The sequence below is a fragment of the Vicugna pacos genome, chromosome 12 (genome assembly GCF_048564905.1).
Source record: "Vicugna pacos chromosome 12, VicPac4, whole genome shotgun sequence".
Taxonomy (NCBI): Eukaryota; Metazoa; Chordata; class Mammalia; order Artiodactyla; family Camelidae; genus Vicugna; species Vicugna pacos.
The window spans coordinates 21,608,925-21,631,849 of record NC_132998.1 but is presented as its reverse complement, the minus strand read 5'-3'; the positions used below and the strand labels follow the sequence as shown (position 1 = coordinate 21,631,849).

General features: G+C 37.8%; 2 protein-coding genes across 6 annotated transcripts in view; both read right to left on the bottom strand.

Annotated features, from left to right (window-relative positions):
- TBK1 (TANK binding kinase 1) overlaps positions 1–13,459 on the bottom strand; it is a 67,965-nt gene extending 54,506 nt beyond the window's left edge. For both annotated transcript variants that reach the window (XM_031683111.2, XM_072973007.1), the window contains exons 1-5: positions 13,154–13,459; positions 10,649–10,766; positions 6,705–6,845; positions 3,793–3,922; positions 1,496–1,677 (exon numbers count right to left, since the gene is read on the bottom strand). In XM_031683111.2, the coding sequence (XP_031538971.1) occupies positions 1,496–1,677; positions 3,793–3,922; positions 6,705–6,845; positions 10,649–10,735 (540 nt within the window). In that variant the 5' untranslated portion in view covers positions 10,736–10,766; positions 13,154–13,459. The remainder of the gene's footprint in view (positions 1–1,495; positions 1,678–3,792; positions 3,923–6,704; positions 6,846–10,648; positions 10,767–13,153) is intronic.
- Positions 13,460–16,204: 2,745 nt separating this feature from the next.
- Positions 16,205–22,925, bottom strand: part of XPOT (exportin for tRNA) — a 134,482-nt gene continuing 127,761 nt past the window's right edge. For 3 of the 4 annotated variants that reach the window (XM_031683107.2, XM_031683106.2, XM_031683108.2), the window contains 3 exons: positions 21,226–21,297; positions 19,202–19,258; positions 16,717–18,042 (listed from right to left, as the gene is read on the bottom strand). In XM_031683107.2, the coding sequence (XP_031538967.1) occupies positions 18,010–18,042; positions 19,202–19,258; positions 21,226–21,297 (162 nt within the window). In that variant the 3' untranslated portion in view covers positions 16,717–18,009. Of the gene's footprint in view, positions 18,043–19,201; positions 19,259–21,225; positions 21,298–22,925 lie in introns of all 4 variants that reach the window. The other variant, XM_006205815.4, reaches the window with a different exon arrangement.

Genomic DNA, 22,925 nt, shown 5'->3' with positions numbered 1-22,925 from the left:
TTTCCTTTATAGTATTACTAAGATATTATGCTTTTAATTAGGTATGCAGGCTGATTATATTACCTAAGATTTCCTTTTCAAGATACTGAAAGGGACATTATAAAACATTTATTATAAAAAGGGGGTGATCATACAGGGTTGAAACCACTAGCCTGTATGATCTGGTTGGCTTCTGCTTATTCCTCCAATTCCACCTCCTATCACCTGCCTCTTCACTTACTAAATTCCAGCCATACTGTCATCCTTTCTGTTTCTCAAACATCAAAGTCATTCTTGTTTCTAAGCCTTTGCAGTTGCTGTTCCTCCTGCTTATAATGCTTTTCCCCCAAATGTTTGCATGGCTTGCTTCTTTTTATCATTTAAGTGTCAGGTCATTTAGGATTGAAAGGAGGCTTTCCCAAGCTATCTTTCTCCTGCTAGTCACTATCTTATTATCACACTGTCTTTCCAACACTTTAGTTATCTGAATTTATCTTATTGACTTGTCTATTGTGCTCACTAGAATGTGAGTTCTGTAAGAGCAGGAATCATGTACATATGGTTCACTACAGAAGTCCCAGCTCCTAGAACAGTGCCTGGTACATAGCAGGCACTCCATAAATACCTGCTGGATGAACGTAATCCATTTTTAGGAACTTCTACTAAAAGATTATCAAACTATAACTGCAGATTACTTTGGGGTTATATATTGATAGTATAATTTTAAGACACCTTAATGCATGACAGACTTAGAAAAATCTGAATAACATTATAGCGGCAGCTAGACTTTACTCTTCATGTTGTAAGATTGCAAAGGCAGAATCCAGTTGGAAAAAAAGTCACAGATTCTAAGACTTTTAAGACAAAACCAAGAGCCGTGAACACTGAGTGACAGCTATGTATTATAAACTGCCTGATTACTTGTTACATGTATTTATTTTTAAGTGTATTTTCTGAAGTGTTTCAAATGTTTACTAACTTCACATCCCCTATATAAATTGTTTCAACCACAGAGCTTTTCTAGTTTTCTAGCATTTCAAGTTAGATCTTTTAAAGGCATTTCATTTTGTGTGTGTTTCTAACAATGGCTCTTTTCACCTTTCAATAACCAACCTCCCTGAATAGAATCTTCTCCTTCAGAATTATAATGAAGTTTGCTCTCCAGGGAATAGCACTGTAACATGCTGGTAATGCAGTAACTGCTCTGATCCAAAAAAAGGGAGCTTTTATTACTAGCTAGGTGCTTCTGGAGTGTACAGATAACATACATCCATAACACTAGTGAAATTTTAGAAATTTAAGAGTATTAAAAAACTTGAAAGCATTTTTTAACAGAAAAATAACACCCTCAGAAACCAGTATCTAATTCCTCGTTACACACCATATTCATTAGAATAGAAATTTTAATTTTTGCCATAAAAATTAAGACATTTTACAGTGAACTGGCTGGCCAACTACTCATATTTACAATATATCCAGCTTCTTTAAATAAAACTATTAGTGATGTATGACTTACCAAATACTCTTCTGTGCCATACAGAGAAACAAACTGCTCATCATCTTCTAATTCTCTAGCTGCACCAAAATCTGTGAGTTTGTATACAGACTGTCCATCTTCCCCTATCACACGCATGATATTTCCTGGCTTGATATCACGGTGGACTATGCCATTTTCTCGGAGATGATTCATTCCACCCACTTTAATAATAAATATAAAACAAAGGAAATCATAATGTAGGTATCTATGCATACGTGTGTGAATCAAATTCATTAATTAAATATTAATTCATTCATAGTCACTCAATATAAGTCTTTATATAAGCTAATCCAAAGTCACTTTAATCAAAGAAGTAATTGATAATATTTATATTTATATTTCATGTTTGAGTAATGAGGAATTTTAGAATAAGGATCAATGTGGCCTAAGGAAGAGTCCAATCTCTCTTAAACACTATCAAGAAAATGGAATACAATGGTCTTAAGCATATTACTTCCTGAATTACTTTTGGTTATATATCTGTGGGTCATCTGCCTAAACTTAAGAATAAAGATTCGCAAGAAAGATAATCTTTCACAACTTTACATTTTTACCTTGGGGGAAAAAATTCCACAAAAAAGTAAACTGGACTCAATACATAATAATAAAAAGGTAACAGAGGCAAAGTGTCAGACCTGTTTTGTTTCCATAAATATATATTTCTCACATGCTTAAGGCTATTCTAAAAAGGCCATTTTCCTTTTTTTTTTTTCCTTTCTTAAGGGCAAAGGTGGCAAAATTGCTGACATTAAGCTGTCTGGGTTGACTGACATGCAGTGTCACAGATTGATAGTTTTAAACAATTGTTTGACAGCTGACAGATGAATGTCCAAGCATGACATATAAAACTAACTTCAGGGGTGTCAACATTGAATTATGAAAACTCACGGCTACCAGTACACTCAGGAAGGCATCAATTACCTACAACTTCTATTTGATTTAACAGACTGTAGCATATATTCTCGTTCATTTTAGCCTCACCTAAAGTCTCTACTCTGCTTCCAGTGCAAATTCAAGAATTCCCACTAACCTCATACCTTCTTTATCACTGGGCTTTTCCTATTCTTCGAATATTGATTCATTTCTTTCCAAGAAGATATTATTCCCTTTGGTTGCCATATTCTTTTTTTTTTAATAACAGCTTTATTGAGATAAAATTCACATATCATGAAACTCATTTTTTAAAAGTATACAATTCAATAGATTTCAATATAGTCAGAATCACAGAATGTACGACCATCACCACCGATTTCAGAAAATTTCCATTACGCGGAAAAGAAACCCCACACCTCTTAGCAGTCACTCCTCGACTCCACCCTCCCCTCAAGCCCCTGACAACCATTAATCTGCTTTCTGTCTCTCTGGATTTGCCTATTCTGGACCTTTCACATAAATGGAATCACACAAATATTGTGGCCTTTTGTGTCTGGCGTCTTTCACTAAGCATAATTTTTCAAGGTGCATCCATGTTACAGCACGTATCACTACTTCATCTTGTTACGAACAAATAATAATCTACTCTGTAGATTTACCACATTTTGTTTATCTATTTATCAGCTGGTAGACATTGGGATGTTTCCATTTCTTTTGCTATTATAAACCCTGGTGTGCAAGTTTTTGTGTGGATATGTTTTAAATTCTTTTAAATACCTAGTAATGGAACTGCTAAGTCATACAGTAATTCTGTTTAACTTTTAGAAGAACTGTCAGAGTGCAGTCCAAAGTGCCTATACCTTTTGACAACACCACCAACAGTGTATGAGGGTTTCAGTTTCTCTACATCCTTGCCAACATTTGTTTGTTTTCTCTTCTGATTTTAGCCATCCTACTTAATATGTAGTGGTATCTCTTTGTGGTTTTGATTTACATTTCCCTAATGACTAACAATCTTTTTATATGCTTGTTTGCCATTTGCATATCTTCTTTGGAGAAATTTCTATCAAATCCTTTGCCAATTTTTAAATTGGGTTGTCTTTTTATTGTTGAGTTGTTGCGATAAAAATTCCTTACCGGACATACAACTAACAAATATTTTCTCTCGGTCTATGGGTTGTCTTTTCACTTGATGTTGTCTTTTGAAACATAAATTTTTTAATGTTGATAAAGTCCAATTTATCTGTTTTTTTTCCTTTCTATACTTGCACTTTTGGTATCATATCTAAGAAAGCACACCATAAAGGTCTTTGGCTTTGAATGTAAGAGATTTATTTTAAAGAATTCTTATGTCATTAAATTATACACACACACACATATATCATATAAATTAAGAAACGTACCCACATCTCGCAAAACAATTAAAAATTCAGACTCTGGTAGTCCATAGGCATTAGATGGTTCTTCTAAAACAGTGTATAAACTCCCACACGGACAAAATTCCATAATAAGTACTTTATGTCTTGTTGTTGTCTAAAAAAAAAAATCACCAATTGGGACTCAATATAAAAAAATAAATTTTTATTATATACCAGTACTTACCTAATTTCATTTAAAAGTAGAATTTGTTCCAATCATGAAGGCACTTTGAACTGCTTTTTCACCTGGAGTTTGTTGACCGTACAAATGACAGTATCTTCTAAATTCATATTAAAATTGGATTTGTCTTTGAAGACAAACCACAGTAAAAGCTAGCAATATCTAATTAGAAAATCACTACCACAATGTTGTAATGGTTCTTTTAAAATTATCTTTAATTTCTAATATAGAATAGTACATTTAGGATATTAGCTCTTCTACCAAACCTTAAAACACATGAAATTCTTCTTGTGACAAACACTTCCACTTTGAGGAACAGAGTTCTAGCCTTGAAAAAAAAAAAAAATAGATGGCAGAACAGCTGAGTGGTCCTCTTACAGCCAGGTTCTCGTCTGCCCATTTGAACTTGAGCTGATTTGCTCTAATCTTGATTTTAATGCACCATTGACTGTAAGATATATTATCAATCTAGTAACAGCTTTATAGAGAAAAAGAAGTATTACCAAATTATATATATATGCATTGATTATAAGATACATGCCCACTTCATAAACTGGAAAATGTGAATGAGTCTTAAAATCCAGTATTCATCTCCAACTTTTTAATCCTTTCTTCCTTTGATATTTTTTCTACATATCCCCAAAATACATCTATAAAATATTTTAAATTTCTCTACTACTGAGTGGTATAAAGGGAATAATTTCTTTTTTATTGAAGTATAGTTGATTTACAATGTTGTGCCAGTTTCTGGCGTAAAGTATAGTGATTCAGTTATACATAAATCTTCTTTTTCATTATAAAGGAAATAATTTTATAAGGAAAAAAAGTATTGTTTTAAAATAATGAAATAATTAAATGTTGATGAATTGAAAATATGAGAAATACCCATAATTCCATCATCCAGAGATAACTATGTTAATATTATGGTGTGTTTCCTTTCAGTCTTTTTTCTATGTGTCAAATCTCATTAGAGACACCTAACGCTATTTGTACACCATATACTGTATTTACCAAGATCATACTGCATATATATTTGTAATACTGATTTTCTCACAGCATATTACATATAAGTATGCTCCCAGGTGATTGAAATTTTGTTAAATATATCTTTTTATTACTGCTTAACTGCTACATAGTAAAGAATTAATTTTACCCAGAGAGGTCTGGCTGTTGCCCTTGGCTACTGGGAGGTGGGCCTCTGGAATGCCCTGTCTGCTAGAAGTGTCTTTGTCTGGGGTCTTTGGCCACATGGCAGTCTAATAATGACTTACGATGGGGGTTTTAGGCCATGCATATCCATTCCAACTTCCAGAGGAAACAGAGGCTAAAGGTATTAGCCAGAACCTCTGAGGAGGGCTGGAGACTAAAGGTCAGCCAAGCGGCAGTATGTGGTCGAGCCCCAATAAGCACTTTGCACACCAAAGGCTTAGGTGGGTGTCCAGGGATGGCAGTACGCTGCATTCTGTCGTATGTCAATGCCAGGACAGTAAGGTGTTGCTGAGGACAAGGAAGATTCATGTTTAGAACTCTCCCATATTCTGCACTTATAGATCTCTTCCTTTGGGTAGCTCTAATTTACACCCTTTTGCTATACTAAAATATAAATTACAATTTAATTGTAAGTTGACTTCTGAACAATGCAGGAGTTAAGGGCACTCACCCTCTGGGCAACTGAAAATTAACGCACAACTTTATAGTCAGCCCTCCGTATCTGTGGTTCGTATCTGCGGATTCAAACCACCTCGGATTGTGCAGTACTGTAGCACGTACTCAGTGGAAAAAAATCCACATTATTTAGGTGGACCCATGCAGTTCAAACCAGTGTTGTCCGAGGGTCAACTGTATAGTGCTTTCCTGAGTTCTGTGAGTCATTAAACATTCTAGCAAATTATTAAATCTGAGGGCAGTCACGGGAAACCCTAAATTTGCAGCTGGCTGATCTGAAGTGAAGGGAGCCCTGGGGACACCTGAACTTGCAGCTCATGTCTGACTGGGCAGTCTGGTGGGGGCTTTTCTCTCTGACCATGCAGTACGCCAAGCGCCTCTGCAGCTCATGTTAGAAGTCTTGAACACACTTGGCTGCCTGGAGGGCTAAGCTCTTAACCTTGAGTGTAGGTAACTCTGGGTAACTATTCACCAAACACTCTGACTTAATCATTCTGCATTATAAACAGAGCAGCAATGAACATCTTTGTACATAAAATTACAATTTAATTTCTGATTACTTCCTAGTAAGTATAAATTGTCAAATTATTTTTCAAAAGGTGTGATTTTATTGATTAACCATGTCTAAAGCAATTTCTATTTTCCTAAGATAGTTTTATTTTCACTGTTTCCCCCTAAAATCAATTCTGTCTTTTACACCTGGACTTCCTATATAATCCCTGGATTCCAAGGATTTTTCTTCTTTTACAAAGCCTTCTTTGTATTGTTTGACTTTCTCCTTGTTCCTTATATAATTATGCCAATTTAGCTTCACTTAGGTTTTGTATTTAGCAATAATACTGGTAATCATACTCTACATTCTTTTATTCTCTATACTACTTTTCTAATTCCATACCTTAATTCCATTGTTTTCTCTATTCAAGAATCTTTGAGAATAAATATTTGGTTGTATGACTCCTAATGTCCACCATTTAAAAAAACCTGTTTATAAAACAATTTTTATATTAGCTGTAATAAACATGACAAGGTTAATTAAAGCTTGACTACTTACCTCTTCTTCAATAGCAAATAACTTGACAATATTTTTGTGATTGAGTTTTTTTAACACTTCAAATTCTCTCATTTGAACATCCACTGGACGAAGGAAGCTTATGTTATTAAATACTTTGATAGCAAATAAGTCACCAGTTTTCTAAGAAAAGGAGAGAAAGGTTTTATGTTTATAATATTATAACAAAGATAAAAAGGTACTATTAGAACTAGACATAGCAATTTATCTTTTTTATAGAACACCCTGAATATTTTTAAACACAGGTAATTTGTACTAGGACTCCTTACTTATTTTAAAGCTAAGATATATCAATCAGAAACTCAATATTTCTTTCAAATTGTATGCTGTGGAATGTAGAAAGGGCTATTTTCCTCTGTATTATAAAGCTTTCATTACGATACATGTGGCAAAGACAGTCATTCACGTCTCAGAAGAGCTGAGTACCAAATGTGAATGTGTATTCTGAATAAGAAATAGAAAGTGAAACTCACAAGGGTTTCTCCAGGGCCCAATAATTTTAAACTAATCAAAACAGGAAAAGAAAGATTGAAAATTACATTCCACACATGAAATTTTTAGTAAGACTCTCAAATTAATACAATGAACTTCTAAGATTCCCTAACTGGATAATGTGTGTACATGTGCGCGTGGAGGTAAGAGCTGAAGAGAAGGTTAAAGGAGACCACCCTCATGGCACTGCACCACTACTGCCTTGGGTAACTTTCCGCAACTTCCCCGAGATGACCAGGGCACACACTGTTGACTCGCAGACCATTTCTAAAGGATCAAAGGCATTTCCTTTTCTCTACCAAAGCACCAGCAGCACCCCAACTCTCATTCTCTCATGGCATATTGAAGCAGATCAAACACAGAATTACAATGCACACCCACAGCTGGGGGCAGACCTTAGAGGTACAAAATACATGCTTAATTTCAGGTAAACATTACACTCTCATGTTCTTCATTTAATTAACCTTACATTAAGGCTCTCTTCCAGACCCTCCCACATCCTTCCAATCACTCAGTCCAGAGTCTAAATTTAATCCACTTTTGTCACAATCCAAGGTTGAACTTCCCCAGGGTTAGTGGAAAGATCACTCATTTCCTCTGCCTAAAGATATTCCCTGGCTCGCTGTCAAGCCTGCTGTGCTGTTCCTGCTTCAGGCCCTCTCTACAGCTTTTCACACAGATTCACCACCTACACCTTCCCCTCCCCTCTCTTCAGAAGAGAATTTCATGATCTTCTTAAAACCATTTAACTGCATGACAGTCTCACTCTTCAAGATCACTCTTTGGAGACCACCTCTGTGTTGTGATCACTCCTCCCTCTCTTCCCTGCTCCCTCCACACCAAGTACACATATTTTTTTTCCATAAGAAAAGGCCCACTGACCATTTTCAGACAACACGAACAGGAACAATTTAACTAGAGTTCAATTACATTTTTTTTCCATTTGATCAGTCAGGGTTAGGACACTGCCAAATCTATACCACCCAACAGAGAGATTTTTCTGGAGGACACTTATCTCAAACTTAGTCTACAATCAGGAGGATCCTAACAGAGGAGCAAGCAGGGCAAATAATACAATGTTGCAATGTACCCACTGTGACCAAGGCCAGTATTTTCCAGCCTTCTGCAGTCTACATCATACCTGTGAGGGTGACAGGATATGTGTGGGAACATGCTATTTTCCCTCTATTCAGCTGCACAGTCATCTATCATTCACTGGCCCTAAGTCAAACATTACCACTATTTAGAGATCCACACGCACATATATATACAATGTGCAGATCAACATGTCCCTCCTACAGCTCTCTCCCCTTCAGCTTCACCACGGTTACCACATACACATAAACCATCTACCCCCAAAAGCAGCTAAAAGCAACTTGATGAAGAATAGACAGATAAAGTAGGGACTATTCTTTGAATAACGTACAGTAAATTTAGGGATCTGGTTATTTTAAACAATAACATAAAGGGGTTTAGCTAATACAATATAAAGACCCTTAAATAAACAGTTATAAGGGCAAGCAGGATTTTTTGGGTACAGCCCTAAACCCTTGATATTGATGTCACTGAGAACAAACATGGTTTCTCAAAACACATCCCAGGGAAGACTGTTAGGGGCTGAATACCAAACTGGGTGTTAGCAGTATTTTAAGTCAATTTTTATCCCTCTCAAATCCTTATTTGAGGATTTCAAACTATGCTGGATAAAGAATATTTCTACTTCCTTTGAAGAAGAACTTCAGGTTGTCTTAGGGTAGTCTACTCTATCCTCATTCATTCATTTACTCTTTCAGTCAACAAGCATTTACAGAGTGCGTACTTAGTGCAGGCACTTACAGGAATGACACCGGTATCTAAGGAAAGAGGATCAGAATATATGAGATACTGACTAGTGGCAGGCACTTTATATATGCCTCCCTCAATTTCTGTCACTACTGCCGACCTCTCACTCCATCAGTTTCTAATTTATGTTCCTTCCAATGCCACCTTGCCACTAAATCCAAAATTCTTTGTGGGCAGAAACTGCACATTACTCATAGCTAAAATTACTAGGTCTGCCATAGCGTCTGACACATAACAAGTGATAATTAGAGTTTGTTAAGTTAATTTGGGTCACAGAAAACAGACCATCAGATGTGTCTCACTGCTCAATCCTGTGTTGCCACCCGTTTTCTCTTCTTGGCACAGCACACAAAACATAAACATTTCTAGGACAGAAATATCCAAGGTTGATCACTGTGAACTTGATCAAGGACCAGAACCTGTGGATAATTCTAAAGCTGGAGGGGGAAAAAAGCCAAAAACTGCATGATATCTGATTCTTTCTCTAAGAGCCACAGAAGAAGCAGCCTCTCCCCGATTAATGCTTGTCTCATTGTCACAGACAGAACTGACTGGTAGTCTCAAAGCTACAGAAAAATAGAAGGAAACTCCCCCTTACTAAAATATGTAGAGCTTCTGTGCTGAATTCATAGTGCTGAAAAATTAGTGCATGATTATCTGCATTATAAAGGGATTTTTAAAAATTTCATTATTTCTCCAGTTTCCTTCGCAGAATAGAAACTTTAACGATCTTAAATTTCTTCATTTTAAATGACTTTAATTATCTTTAACTTCATCCTCCAACACAGAATCTGACACAAAGTCCTTTTGGTTCTTGAACTGCCTCTGGGATTAGTCCCTTTACTCTATTCTCACTTCCACCAACAAGCTCTGATGACCTCATACCAGGGTATAGCCTTCTAAACCTGGGCTCCTTGGTTTCTTTTTTTAACTTGAAGTATAGTCAGTTTACAAGGTGTCAATTGCTGGTGTACAGCGTAATGTTTCAGTCATACATACACATATATTTCTTTTCATATCCTTTTTCATTATAAGTTACTATAAGATATTGAATACAGTTTCCTGTGCTGTACAGTAGAAACCCATTTATCTATTTCTGGGCTCCTTGTAGATAATCTCATTTTACTCCAGTCTACCTTGCAGAATGCTGCTCTAACTCGGGGCACAAAGCCTTAGTACAGCACAGCAGAATCGTCTGTGGGTTTCCCTCCAAACTCCCTACCTGTCTCCTCACCATGCCTCCCTCCACTACCTCCTACCCCAAATCACTGCCGCACTGAACCTGTCAGTGACGTCACTCACTACTGTGGGAAGACTAGGCTGAGGAAAGAATCAAAAGGCACAACACTAATCTTTCCCAGTCTTTTTTTCCAGCCAACCTTCTGTTTTTCTCCACTGCCCAGGACGTGACTTCTGCCACCAATGGGCAGATATCTCTGCACTGGCTCTAACACAAGCTATACCTTAAATAATTACAAAAACAGATATTCTCTTCAGACAAAATAATCAAAACCACCAAGTCTCACATTAGTACAAGTGTGTGTCTCAGAAGACAACACATACAGAGCTTTCACAGTACCCTCTGTACCAACCTTATGTCTTCCACGAAAGACATTTGCTGTAGCTCCCTGGCCTAAGATATCAGATAAAAGCCACAGGTGATTAGAAGTGCTCTGCATCTCGGCTTGGTCAGGCGATCCTCTTGTTATACTAAGAGAAAAGAAAAAAAAAAAAAAAGGACACATTTGTTTTAAGGGAATAATACATTTAAGAGACAAATATTAGCTATTTTTAGTCTCAAGTAAGATTAACTATCACTTGTTGCTAAATCAAAGTGTAGAAACAGTCCAATGTAAAAATCTAACTTTCCCAATTTAACTCACTTTTCACATGGCTGCAAAATATCTATTTCCCTTCTAATTTTATCTCTGTCAATAAGAATGGTATTGGCCACTTACCTCCTTAAAATGTTTTGAAAGATTAATCAATAATAAATCATGTTTTAAATTGTTTTAAAATTTAAAGTGATAAGGTTAAATACAAAAGAAGTATAGAAAAAAATTACTTTGTTTCCTTCAAAGGCAGGGCAACACTAAGAAAACCACTGTTGCCACAGTGTAACACTTCCATAACTTAAAATTTCATCTACATAGAATCTGACAATTCATGATGGAAAGGTAACATTTCAGCAGTAAATTCTGAAATTAATTTAAGGATAGTCTTTCCAATCTCCAAGTATATAAATATACGTATACCAAGAATATATTACAAAGTCTTAAAGAATAAGCAAGGGGAGGCTATGCATGTATGGGGGTAGGACGTATATGGAAAATGTCTGCACCTTTTGCTCAACTGTGAACTTAAAACTGCTTTAAAAAAATAAAGTCTATTAAAAAAAAAAAGCATTACCCCTAGCCTTGTCCTTTAATATTGAAAAGTCATATAAATACAATGATATTAAAGGGTTTGAGCTCCACATTGGAATAAAAATGAGGTCTGCTAAATAGCATTAACACTTGTCCCACTATGCCACCTCAAACTTGATGGAGTATCAGATTAAAACAGATCTTAATATCCCTTCATAGTTAAGATAGAACAGAGCAGTTATTCGGTCATGAATTAATGACTGCCAATATTCTAAGTAGGGTTAGGAACACAAAGAATGGCCAGGCGTCTAAATTTCACTCATCTTGATAAACCGAGATACATGTATATAACTCTAACACCCATCTAATTCAGATAAGGGAATTTTACATACAGCAACATATTGGAAATAAGCACTAAAAATAAGATAACTTTTTTCAAAATATGAAATACACATTTATCCAGCTACTGAGGTAATAATAAACTTCTCAAATATCTTTCAATAACATTATCAAATATTTCTCAATAATGAAAAGCTTTCCTAATTAACGTAACTTTGCTGTTTAACTGTAAATGACAAATAGTGTCATTAGGTACCTACATGTACCTAGTGGATAACATAAAACACGTTTATCATCCAAAGTATCTGCTCTCTATATGCAGATACAAAACTACAGTATCACAACGATCAGGGGAAACGTCTTTTGAAACTATCCAATAACCCCCCAACAACAGCATGCTAAAACATGACTCAGCACACCTAGAGGGTGCTTGCTATACAAACCTTATCAAAATTTTGACACAGTATAGGCAAGCACTCAACAAGTATGATGCTAGTGATCCTGCCTTAAGTCTACTTCCTTATACTATCCAAAATGAAAGTCACTGTTTGTACACAGATGAAAACAGGTTTGGTGACGCCGCATATGGACAAAGTAACAGGATTTCTAAACTCTACCACTACATGAATCATTTGTTAAACAGATACTACATTCAGCGTTCTACAGTTAAAAAAAAAAAGTCGGTTTTTGGTTATGGATTTAACAATTACTGAATAGAACTTGTTTTGAGGCCACCTACCGAAAATACCTGGGAAATGGACTAGAAAATACACTCGTAAGCCATTTCCCAAAGGAAACGTTTGGGAATTTGCATTAAATGTGTGTACACTGAAAACATCTTCAGCTTCTAGCTTCCGGTGAGTCAAGCCCCGTTGTTACCACCGAAGCCCTAATGACACGTCTCTTTTTGTTTGTCTGAAAAATTAATCGATTTAAACACCGCCAATCCTGTCCACGCTCGGAAAGAGAGGTAGAAAGGAGCCAGTCTAACTCCAAGGGAAGGGGCATCCCGCCGTCCGGGCGGCCAGGGCCCAGCCCCGGTAACCGATACATCCTCTTCCTCGGTGCCCAACGCCACTAGACCGGGAGGGCCAGGGTCAGAGGGCCGGCCGTGGGGCGGCGAGTCCAGACGCAGGGGACCGGGCCCGCGCCACCTTTCCACCCGCTTCGCACGCCCCAGACACCCGGGAGGCGGCGTCCGCCCAGCCAGGGTCCGGGGAGGGCTCGGCCTCGGGTCGCGCGGGGCTCCTCGGGTCGCCCGCTCCGCCCCCGCCCTGACTCAGCATCCCAGTTTCCCACAGGGGGCAGGAGCGCTCCGCGCGGGCGGTGCCCGGCTCGGCTGCCCGCGTCCGGCGCGGCTTCGGCCCCTCCGCCCGCGCCCGCCTCGCTTACCGCGCCCGGTCTCCGCCGCGCCACCCTCAGCGGGCTCCCGCGGCCTTCTTGCGCCTCAGGCCACTTCCGGCTTCACGAGCCCTGGCCGGGGGCCACGTGACCGACGGCCGGCGCGCGCCGGTGCGCGTGCGCACGCCAGCCGGACCGGCCTGGGCCTCCGCCGCCAATCCCCCCACCGCGGCCGGCTGCCCGAACCTCTGTGGCAAGGGGTCGGGTGGAGGGGTTGGGGCGAGTCTGGAGTCCGATTCCGTCCACACCCTCTTCCTCTGCCTGTCCCCCCTTACTCTGAGGGAGAAGCCGCAGAGCCCTGCGCAGTGAGCACAAGGGTTCAGATTTCCACAGCTGTAAATCCCGGCCCGTCCCCGACAGCCAAAGGCGGAGTGCGGGAGTGGGGAAGAGACGGCGGAGCGGTGATTACAAACTTGCAAGTAATCCCAGGTGTGCGGAATGCGCGACACGTGAGGAGCCATCACTGTGGGGATCAGTCTGTATGTATTTTAAAGGCCACGTTGACCACAGGAGGGCCAGATTATTGCCTAATTACTCAAATTCGGACATGAGATTCTTAATGTAAATCAGTTCATTTAATAACTCCCTCTTTTTAGACGGTATTTTGGAAAATGGTAACATTGGAGAATCTAAGGACCAAAATCAGATCTCCTGCAGTGTTCCTGCCGCTAAGATCTCAAGCAGCTATTCCTGAGAGTGATCTCTTCTGCCCACTGATAGCACGCAGCCTTTCTGTCAACGTAGAGGCCACAGAGACATCTGCTGGCGGGGGCTAAATTCTGAGGGAGGGAAGAGGAAGGAGTTCTTCCCAGATGAAAACGATAGGAACCAGCAATAAAACAGGAAACCACGGCAGAGTAGTTAAGAGCAGAGGCTCTTGAATGAACAAACCTAGGGCTTCAGTCCCAGCTCCCCCTGCCAAATACCGACTCTAAGCAACTTTTTGATTTTTAACCTACGCCTGTTTTATCATATATCGTATGTACCATGGAGATAAGAAAAGCCAACTGTAATGCGTTGTTACACATGAAGTTACTTTATTAAACTTTTAAACAAAGTTTATATCTATATGCTGCTTACAAGTCCAACTAATTTTAGTTCTCCCCTATCTAATGCCAAGAGGAGCCGCAAAGTTCTTCACAGCAGTCTGAAGGCCTCGATTCACATGTTTACCACTTAAGTGATGAACAGAAATACATTTCCTTAAAGGTCAAGCTATTTGTGAACCAATTAATGTTACTATTTAAGATTTAAATAAACTGCTAGGCACAGAACTATACCAGGCATAAAAAAACTCTTGTGGTTTCATAGTTAAGTCATGCAAATCTGTCTTTTTGCCCCAATGACCTTAACCTGTTACCAGGTGAGATTCACCCTTGAGATAATTTAGGTGTTTGCTTTTGGAGACTAAGTATAGTACAATTGAGGTAATCCATGAAGGAATGGAGTTTCCCAATTGCTATGGTTCTCCCTAAGTAAAGTGCTCTGGGCAACTTCAGGGAAGGAAGATGGGAATTATTACACACGATTACATAACATGAAGTTTAACTTCTATTATAGACTCTTAATTTCCATGGTTTGATTTTGCTTAGCTCTGAACACTTGGAATATTCTGAAGGGCTTTAAAAAGCCAGGGGAAAAGGAGGTGGTGTCACCTTTACATATACAGAATAAACTGTACAGTGATAATAGCTATATCAAGGCTTTGTTTGCAGATGTGGTAATAAGCTCTTTTCATGTTTAACTTACTCAATTCTTAGTCATGAGGTAGTTATCATTTCCCCCATTTTACAGATGGGGAAACTGGGGCAAGGAGAAGTTACCTAACTTGCTCAAGGTTCTGAAACTAATTACTGGCAGGATTGCTTTCTGAACCTCCGTAATTTGGATCCTGAGTTCAAAGATCGCTGCAACAGGTGCAATGATCTCTCCCACAGTACAGGGGGACTTGTCAAAGAGACAATTAGCTCTCACTCATCTATTTTTAAAATCATTTTCATCAAAGTACAGTCGTCCCTCAGTATCCACAGGGGAGTGGTTCCAGGACCCTCCCCCCAGATACCAAAATCCTTGGATGTTCAAGTCTCTCACATAAAATGGTGTATTTGCATGTAATCCATACACATCCTCCCATATACTTAAAATCATTTCTAGATTACTTATAATAACTAATGCAATGTAAATGCTATATACATAACATTATATATATGTATAATGTTGCCCAAGTGCAGCAAATTCAAGTTTTGCTTTTTGGAACGTTCTTGAATTTTCCTGAGTATTTTTGATCTAGGGGTGGTTGAATCCATGGATGTGGAACCTGTGGAACTCAGAGGTACAGAGCACCAGCTGTATAATATACATTCCACTAATCTGTTTTTACAATTGTCAACTTGGTTTACCTTTATTCTATGATGTAAGGAAAATGTTTAAAATCTCTTCTGGAATGAACTCCAGGAAAAGATTTATGTACAAAATTTAGGATATAATTTTAGGAAGTTTGTAAGACCACTGGAGCCCATCCGTGAAACCTCTAGGGACCACATGGGCCAATGGTTAAAAAGAGCCTCAACCTGCCCCCCCACCCCTAAAATCCTACTTGGGCTTTTATAATTTAAACTTAATTGATGACTGTACGAATTCCGCTGCTCAGTTTTCTCCGTCTTAATTTTCCAGTACTACTACGGATATTATTTGTTTTCCTGCTTTCTCGCAGTCATGGATATAAATGGGGGAAGGCGGGGAACTAAGTGGGCAAGCCACTACTCATAAGCATCATAAACACACATACCTATCCTGTGCCCTGCATGAATCCAGTAAGAAGGGAAAGACCAGATTTTTAATTCTATCAACATTTTCACACAGGCTTTTTCTAATGCATTTTAAAAGAGCCTAAATTATTTCACAGAACTAAGTTGCGTGTGATCTTTTAGAAGCATAATTAAATCATCCATACACTTAGATATGCAATCCTTTGAATGGGAAATCAGGGAGAGAGGAGAAAATAAGGTTGAAGTATTTATAATAACTCCAACAAAGACTTGGTAGATTTCACTACGTAAAATTTATTTGCCTTTTTATCTTTTTATAAAAAATGTATAACACCAGCACCTACTCTTCAATCAGTTAATTTATGAAACCATTCTCTTCTGTAGAATACACAATGGCATTGAAACAGTTTAAAGAAACGTAAAGGCTATCTACAAAAAATTAGTTTTGATTTATTGTATTCCCCCTGTACTTTATGAGTCTGCACACATAGAAGAAAATTAAAAATTAAAACATTTTATATTCAGCAATTAAAAAAAAAGTACACTGTTTTCCAGCTATGGTCTTTATAAAGGACTTAAAAGTTTCAGGTTAAAAAAAAGGTACTAGGATAAGTCTGCTGCATATTATAACAGCACTTTTAGATAGAACGATTTGAACTGGCATGCAAGCAACTTCTCTAGTTGTCACATACCTGTAATTCAGGGAAAATTACACCCATTTTACTGAAAAATCCCAATACATATACTGCAATAAGCTCAAAGCAATGTTAAAAAGACCAGTGTGAATGGCACACAAGAACTGCTTCTTTATAAATTAACTGGAATTCCTGGTGATGAAGCAGGCACAGGGAGGTCCAGTCCTTAGGGCTTTGCTCTCTGGAAGAACACCTGTAAATAAAGTACACTTAGTGCTGATGTCAGAAGAAGTCACCTTCTACCTGAAGAACAGCTCCAAGTTACTGGGTGCTAGTCACTCTTGTAAAATACAATGAACTATTTAAAGTATTTCACATACTTCATAAATCCACACATAATACAAGTTAAGAACTTTCTCATCTGGACAATCTGATAAGGTCTAGAGATAACTTAAGTTGCCATTACTAAGCTGAGAAACTAGTGAAAATGTGGTTATTACCGCCAATGCTAAGAGATTCAAACAGTCAGAGGAAAACATGCTCTTGACACCTTTTTGCCGATTGGCACTACTTTCAAAGTTAATGGTAAGAAATTAAATTTTGAGGAAGAAATAAGTCAAAGCTAAAGATAACGGCTGTTATCCTTTAAGGAATTTACTATTTATTTATTATTAAAAAAAAATACTTCCAGTTCAACATTTGAGACTATGAACAAGTAGGCAAGAGGCTGTGCTAGGCACTAGCCCAGTACCTGCCACAGCTGGGTAGATATTAAGTGCACACTAGAAAGAGTAAATAGTAGGCAGTAAGCTCAGTAAGAATAAGGATTGTAGTAACCATTATATCCCGAACACCTCATAGACCAGACATTCATTTAACAATTATTAACAATCTACTAAATAGAGAGAAAAACTGATTGCTACATGAGCAAAGGAAAGCCTTACAAAGAGGCCATGTTTGAGAGAAGCCTAGAAGAATGGGTAGAATTCATAAGGGAGAAGGTTGCTAATAAGGCAGGATTACTGAAGAACAGCAGGAATAGTAAAGACTGTTTCTGCACGAGAAACCATAAATGTAGTCTGAGATTAGAACATGAAAAAAAAATAGCTAAATGCCAAACTAAGAGACATGAACATTTTTTTAGTCAACAATAGGTTTATGAAGATTATGGGGAAGGGGAATGAATTTCAGAGGACAGAGATCAGCTTGGATAGAACAAGGGAAGGGAAATCAGAGTGAGATAACATAAGCCTACAGAGTGGCAGCAGAGACAGAGAGGAAGAAAGAGTCAGCTGGATCAAATAATCAGATAGGAATAGAGTCGGCACAAAGAAGGGACTTCGTTTTTTCCAACTAGAAGAATAATGCTAACACTGAAGAGAAGTAGGGCTTGGGAGGAAGACTTCAAATGCTTTTAGGTGAATGTGTTTGGAGCATAAGACTGCTACAATGTACTTCGATCTGCTGTTACAGATACCTGTAATAGAAAGTTACAGTTTTTTTAGTCCTTTAGTCCAGTGTGATTGAACAGTTATTTAACAGAGGTAACTTCCACAGACACTTTGCTTTTATGGGGAAATGGGACAGGGGAAGGTTCTCAATGATAAACAATAATTCTCAATATCTTCTCACAAACGCTTGTCAGTTTAAGCTGACAAGGGGAAAAAACTAGCAAAGGAAGATGTTAGAACAAAGTCAAAGGATGGTATGTATATTTATCAGCAAAGCCCCTTGACTTCAGTGCTTTGGGCCAAAGAACCAGGGAGCCACTCATTAAGTTACCCGCCACCATGAGTTTTAGCACAGTACTTTATTCTCAAATTTGTTGAATGAAGATAATAAATAATAAAAATAAAGACAATTCCTTATCCTGTCACACTATAACTTTATTTCCAGACTAGGAGCTCCTTGTGGGCAGGAAGAGTCATTCATATTGGTATTTGCAGCAATTAGCATAGTGCCCATTACCCAAAAAGTTGTCCCTGAGAACAGAATGACTCGAGCGCCTGGATGAGAGGAAGACAGATTTGTTTCATGGATTTCACTGTATAATGAATACCAAATAAACACCTGGTACTTACCACCAACTCGGAGGTTGGCTGGTTTGTTTTAATTCGGTGATTTTATGAATGTAAAAAGAGCCTTAATGACCAAATCTGAGGATTCTGGTTTTTTGTCCATTTTACAGTTAAAAAGCTTCAAGATAGGTTTCAACTAAGTAACTCATACTTCTGCTTTTGATCTTTAGCTCTTTCCTTCCAACTCAATATGGACAGTTGTTCTTAAACATGACTTATCCTCCCAGTCCTATAGTTCCTATTTAATCACATCACAAAACTGTAAAAGAAAACTGACATCTTCATACCAACTTGCTCATACACATACCCTTTCAGTGTGCTTATTAACTTTCTATAATCTTACGTACAGTTCAGTTGAAAGAAGCTTCACAGAAAACTCTGAAGGATAACATCTATTAACTGGATTCTTAGAAGCAGGTTTTAGAGCAAAGAAATCCCCCAAACACGTAACAATTGGTCAAACTACAGTATGACACACTATCGTGTAATATGTATTCTCTCTTGGCTCTGACACATCACCTAACTATATGAAGATAAGGAAGTTTTCCAAATACCTACCTTTAAGTAGTTTTTAAAAACTTTAGCATCAGGCTGCTGAAGCGCCTGACAAAACTCCTGGGAGGCCACGGGGAGAGGAGAGAGAGAAATGAATGAATCTATTTGTATTACAGTCATCATAATTGAAAGCCACAGTATTCTTTAAAAATTGTGATAGAAAAACCATAAAATTGAGCACTTACACATTTTATTTATGTATATAGTATAGCAGTGTTAACTATATGCACACAGTCATGCAACAGATCTCTAGAATTTTTTAATCTTGCAAAATTGAAACTGTAGGTACCGATGAACAACTCCCCCTCCCCCACTTCCTCCAGCCCCCCAGCCACTGCTATTCCACTTTCTTGTTTCTAAGAACTGGACCACTTTAGATACCTCATATAAAGACTGGCTTATATCATTTCATGTAATGTCCTCAGGGTCTATCCATGGTGTGTGTAGCCTATGGTAGAATTTCCCTATTTTTTTTTTTTAAAAGGCTGACTCATTCCATTGTATGTATATACCGCATTTTATTTATCCATTCACCCGTCAACGGACATTTAGGTTGCTCCAAATCTACAGTATTCACATTATAACTTATCAAAATTAACCTGGACAGTTCCTCACCAAAAGGTTATGTGACGTTTCCAAATGCAACACTCGTCAGACAGGCTGCTTTCATTTTGGACAACATGGCTCTCCTGGACAAGGCTGGCTCCTGCCTCAGCAGGGTGAGTGGGACCAAAACTACACGGCTAGGCCCATCCTCACCCAGTAAGAGGGGGAACTGAGCAGAGCCACACCAAAAGAGAAAGACAAAATCCTCTTCAACAGAATTGTGTAAAAATGTTGTCAAAGGGCATATGAAAAAGGGAAAACTGGGAGTCGTTATTTTTATAAGCAAATAATTAGACAGAAATGTAGTAATTTTGCTTCATTTAGCAATCTGGGAAACTATTGAACTATTCAAAATTGAATGATGTATTTCTATTTTGATAGGCATTAGGATCATATGAGTAATTAGTTAATTTATTATTTTCATAAAATATTAATTTACTTATATAATAAATGATAATAGAACATTCATTAATATCCAAGTTAAAGATAAGTCATGAGATAATAAACTCATTAAAAATGAATTTTATGATTATTTTGAGATCTATTTTTCAGCATCTTTTATAAAATGAAATTATAAAACAACTGTTGATGAAGAAACATTTCTTAGAATCTACACAAGAAATTCTAATTTTAATCAGACCTCTGATGCCTCATTAGATCTATGTGCTGTTGGACAAGTCTGGATACCTATATGCCCAGAAAACGGAATGCCTTCACAAAAATGTCTTTGAAGTACTGCAAAAGTTTAAGACCGCTTTCCAGTCACTAACCTCAAAATATGGTTTCAGATTGATGAAGTAACCATTGATAAGCCTGGCCTACGTAAAATCAACTGCCTGGCACAAATCTTCAGAACAGAGGTTCACGTGCCACAGCCTGCTCTGGAAGTCTTGGGGAGCCTACTGGATTCCTTTTAGCATGTTTTAAAAATACATTTATAATATATGGGATTACAAAGGAAACTAATTATAATGAATTATGGCTATCAAATATATTTTTGATATGTGGCAGAATAAGAATTACTGACTCTGATAACAAAGTCTGGTGGCATATATTAGTAACTCATAATTTCAAAAAATTGAAGTATAAATAATATTTTGAGATCTCTGGAACAACTAATGTGACACAAAAACATTTGTGATTTCTAGGGGGACAAAGTCACAGGCAATGCAAATATGACTGTGATTTGTCACTTACACAATGATAGGAAATTAAATTTCTCTTAAAAGTAGTGAAAATAAAAACATAATTTTTTCCCATTCAATTTCACAGACCTATGAAAGTCTGGACTTTTGCTATCCTACACACAGTAAAACATCAAGGTGAATGCAATCTGACCTTCCAGAATCAAAATTTATATTGAACTGCATAGCTGTATTTCTTTAATTAAACTAAGGAAAACCTGCTAGGACAGCTCTTACCTGAATTATCTCCGGAGCTACTTGCAAGGAAGGCAGGTATTCTTGTTGCAGATACTGAACACATTCTGGGCCCTGAAATTAAATTGGAACAATATATGTATACTTTAAACACAACATGGTATTGTGATTAATAACACAGATTCTAAAGCCAGACTGCTTTGGTTTGAAGCCTGGACCCTGGCAAATTTCTGGTAACTTGGGCATGTTACTTAACCTCTCTGAGCCTCAGTTTCCCTATCTGAAAAATGGAGTTACTGTGAGGACTGGATGAGTTAAGAAATGTAAAGCTTTTAGAATAGCACTTACCACTCACAACATGTTAACATTACCTAGTGTTATGCAGTGCTAAAGATTAAACAAATACTCTTCTAAATGCAGAAGGTCACAATGCCAGAGCCTGGTTCCACGCACTGAAAGGATGCTGCAAAGAGAGGTGCTCCTGTTTCAGTCTACCACAGGATGGACTATAGAGTGTCTATTGGTGAGCGAGGGGAAGCCTGTGGGCAGTGCCAGGATAATGAACATCTTAACAAAAAAGCACGCCTCCCTTTTCTGTTTAAGAAACTAGGAAACAGAAATTTAGTAGCCAGGTGAGGAAACCAAGACCCAGAAAGATGGGGTGATTTGCCCAGTCTGCTGTTAATTAAGTCTACTAAAATGCAGGGCACCAGACCTCTAAAACCCTTGTTCTTCATTGCCAACTGCTTGCACTATTAGATGCTGAAACGGTAATAATAGTTTTCTGGGATTTTGAGGGGAGGGTTAAACTCTGTGGAGGGAAGGAAGAAGCCCTACCCCTAAGCCCTATCCCATCTCAGCAGCTAGAGGAACTTAGGATGCAATTTGAAAATGGTTTTCCAATAGCAATTTGTTTTTGAGAGGGTGGCCTCAACCAAATATAATAAATCTAATACTTCAAAAAATAAAACAAACAAACAAAAAACCCAACACAACAGCTAATTTCACTTTCAAACTTGAATCTGACTTAAAGGCTTTAATATGTTAATGACTCCAACTTGGTCCAACTGAAAGTAATAGTTACTAAAATGAAATTAATCCAATTCTCCTCAATGTATTTCTCCCTGTATTAACACCTGGATTTTCCGTTTAATATTACTGCTCCTGAATCAAAAGATTTCTTTATGTTTCCTCCTCTACCCTGCCTCCTGGGCCTCTAACCCAATGGATCTCGGTCACGATTTAATGACCCTTCAAAGGAAACCTGTTCCTGAAAGGAGGTAACACTGCATTGTTTGTGAAAGTTTCTCACATCCCTTCTGCGTTCCTCCTCACCTTTTTCTTTAGTCTACTCTCCCTAACACTTAGTGCCCCTACACTGCTCACCATCACATTTTAACCCCACTGTTATCACTTAAAAATGGAGTGTTTTTTTTTAAATCAGGAACAGTATAAAATCAGTAAACTTATACCTCAAGAGGAAGTCAATCAGGTAAATAAACAAGAAGATAGAACAACGAAGCAAAACATTTTCAAATATAATGTTCCATTTGACTCAATTCTGTGTGTGTCTAAACGACAGCTTTTAAGGGACAAGAGAAGAAATTCTGAATTGTTAAGTATCATTCTTACTGTTTGTTATTCCTCATCCTCCTTGACTCTCTAGCATCCAACAGTGTCAGCAAGTCTCCTCTCTCATGATTCTCTTCCCTTAACTTTCATACCTTTGGTTCTATTTCTAG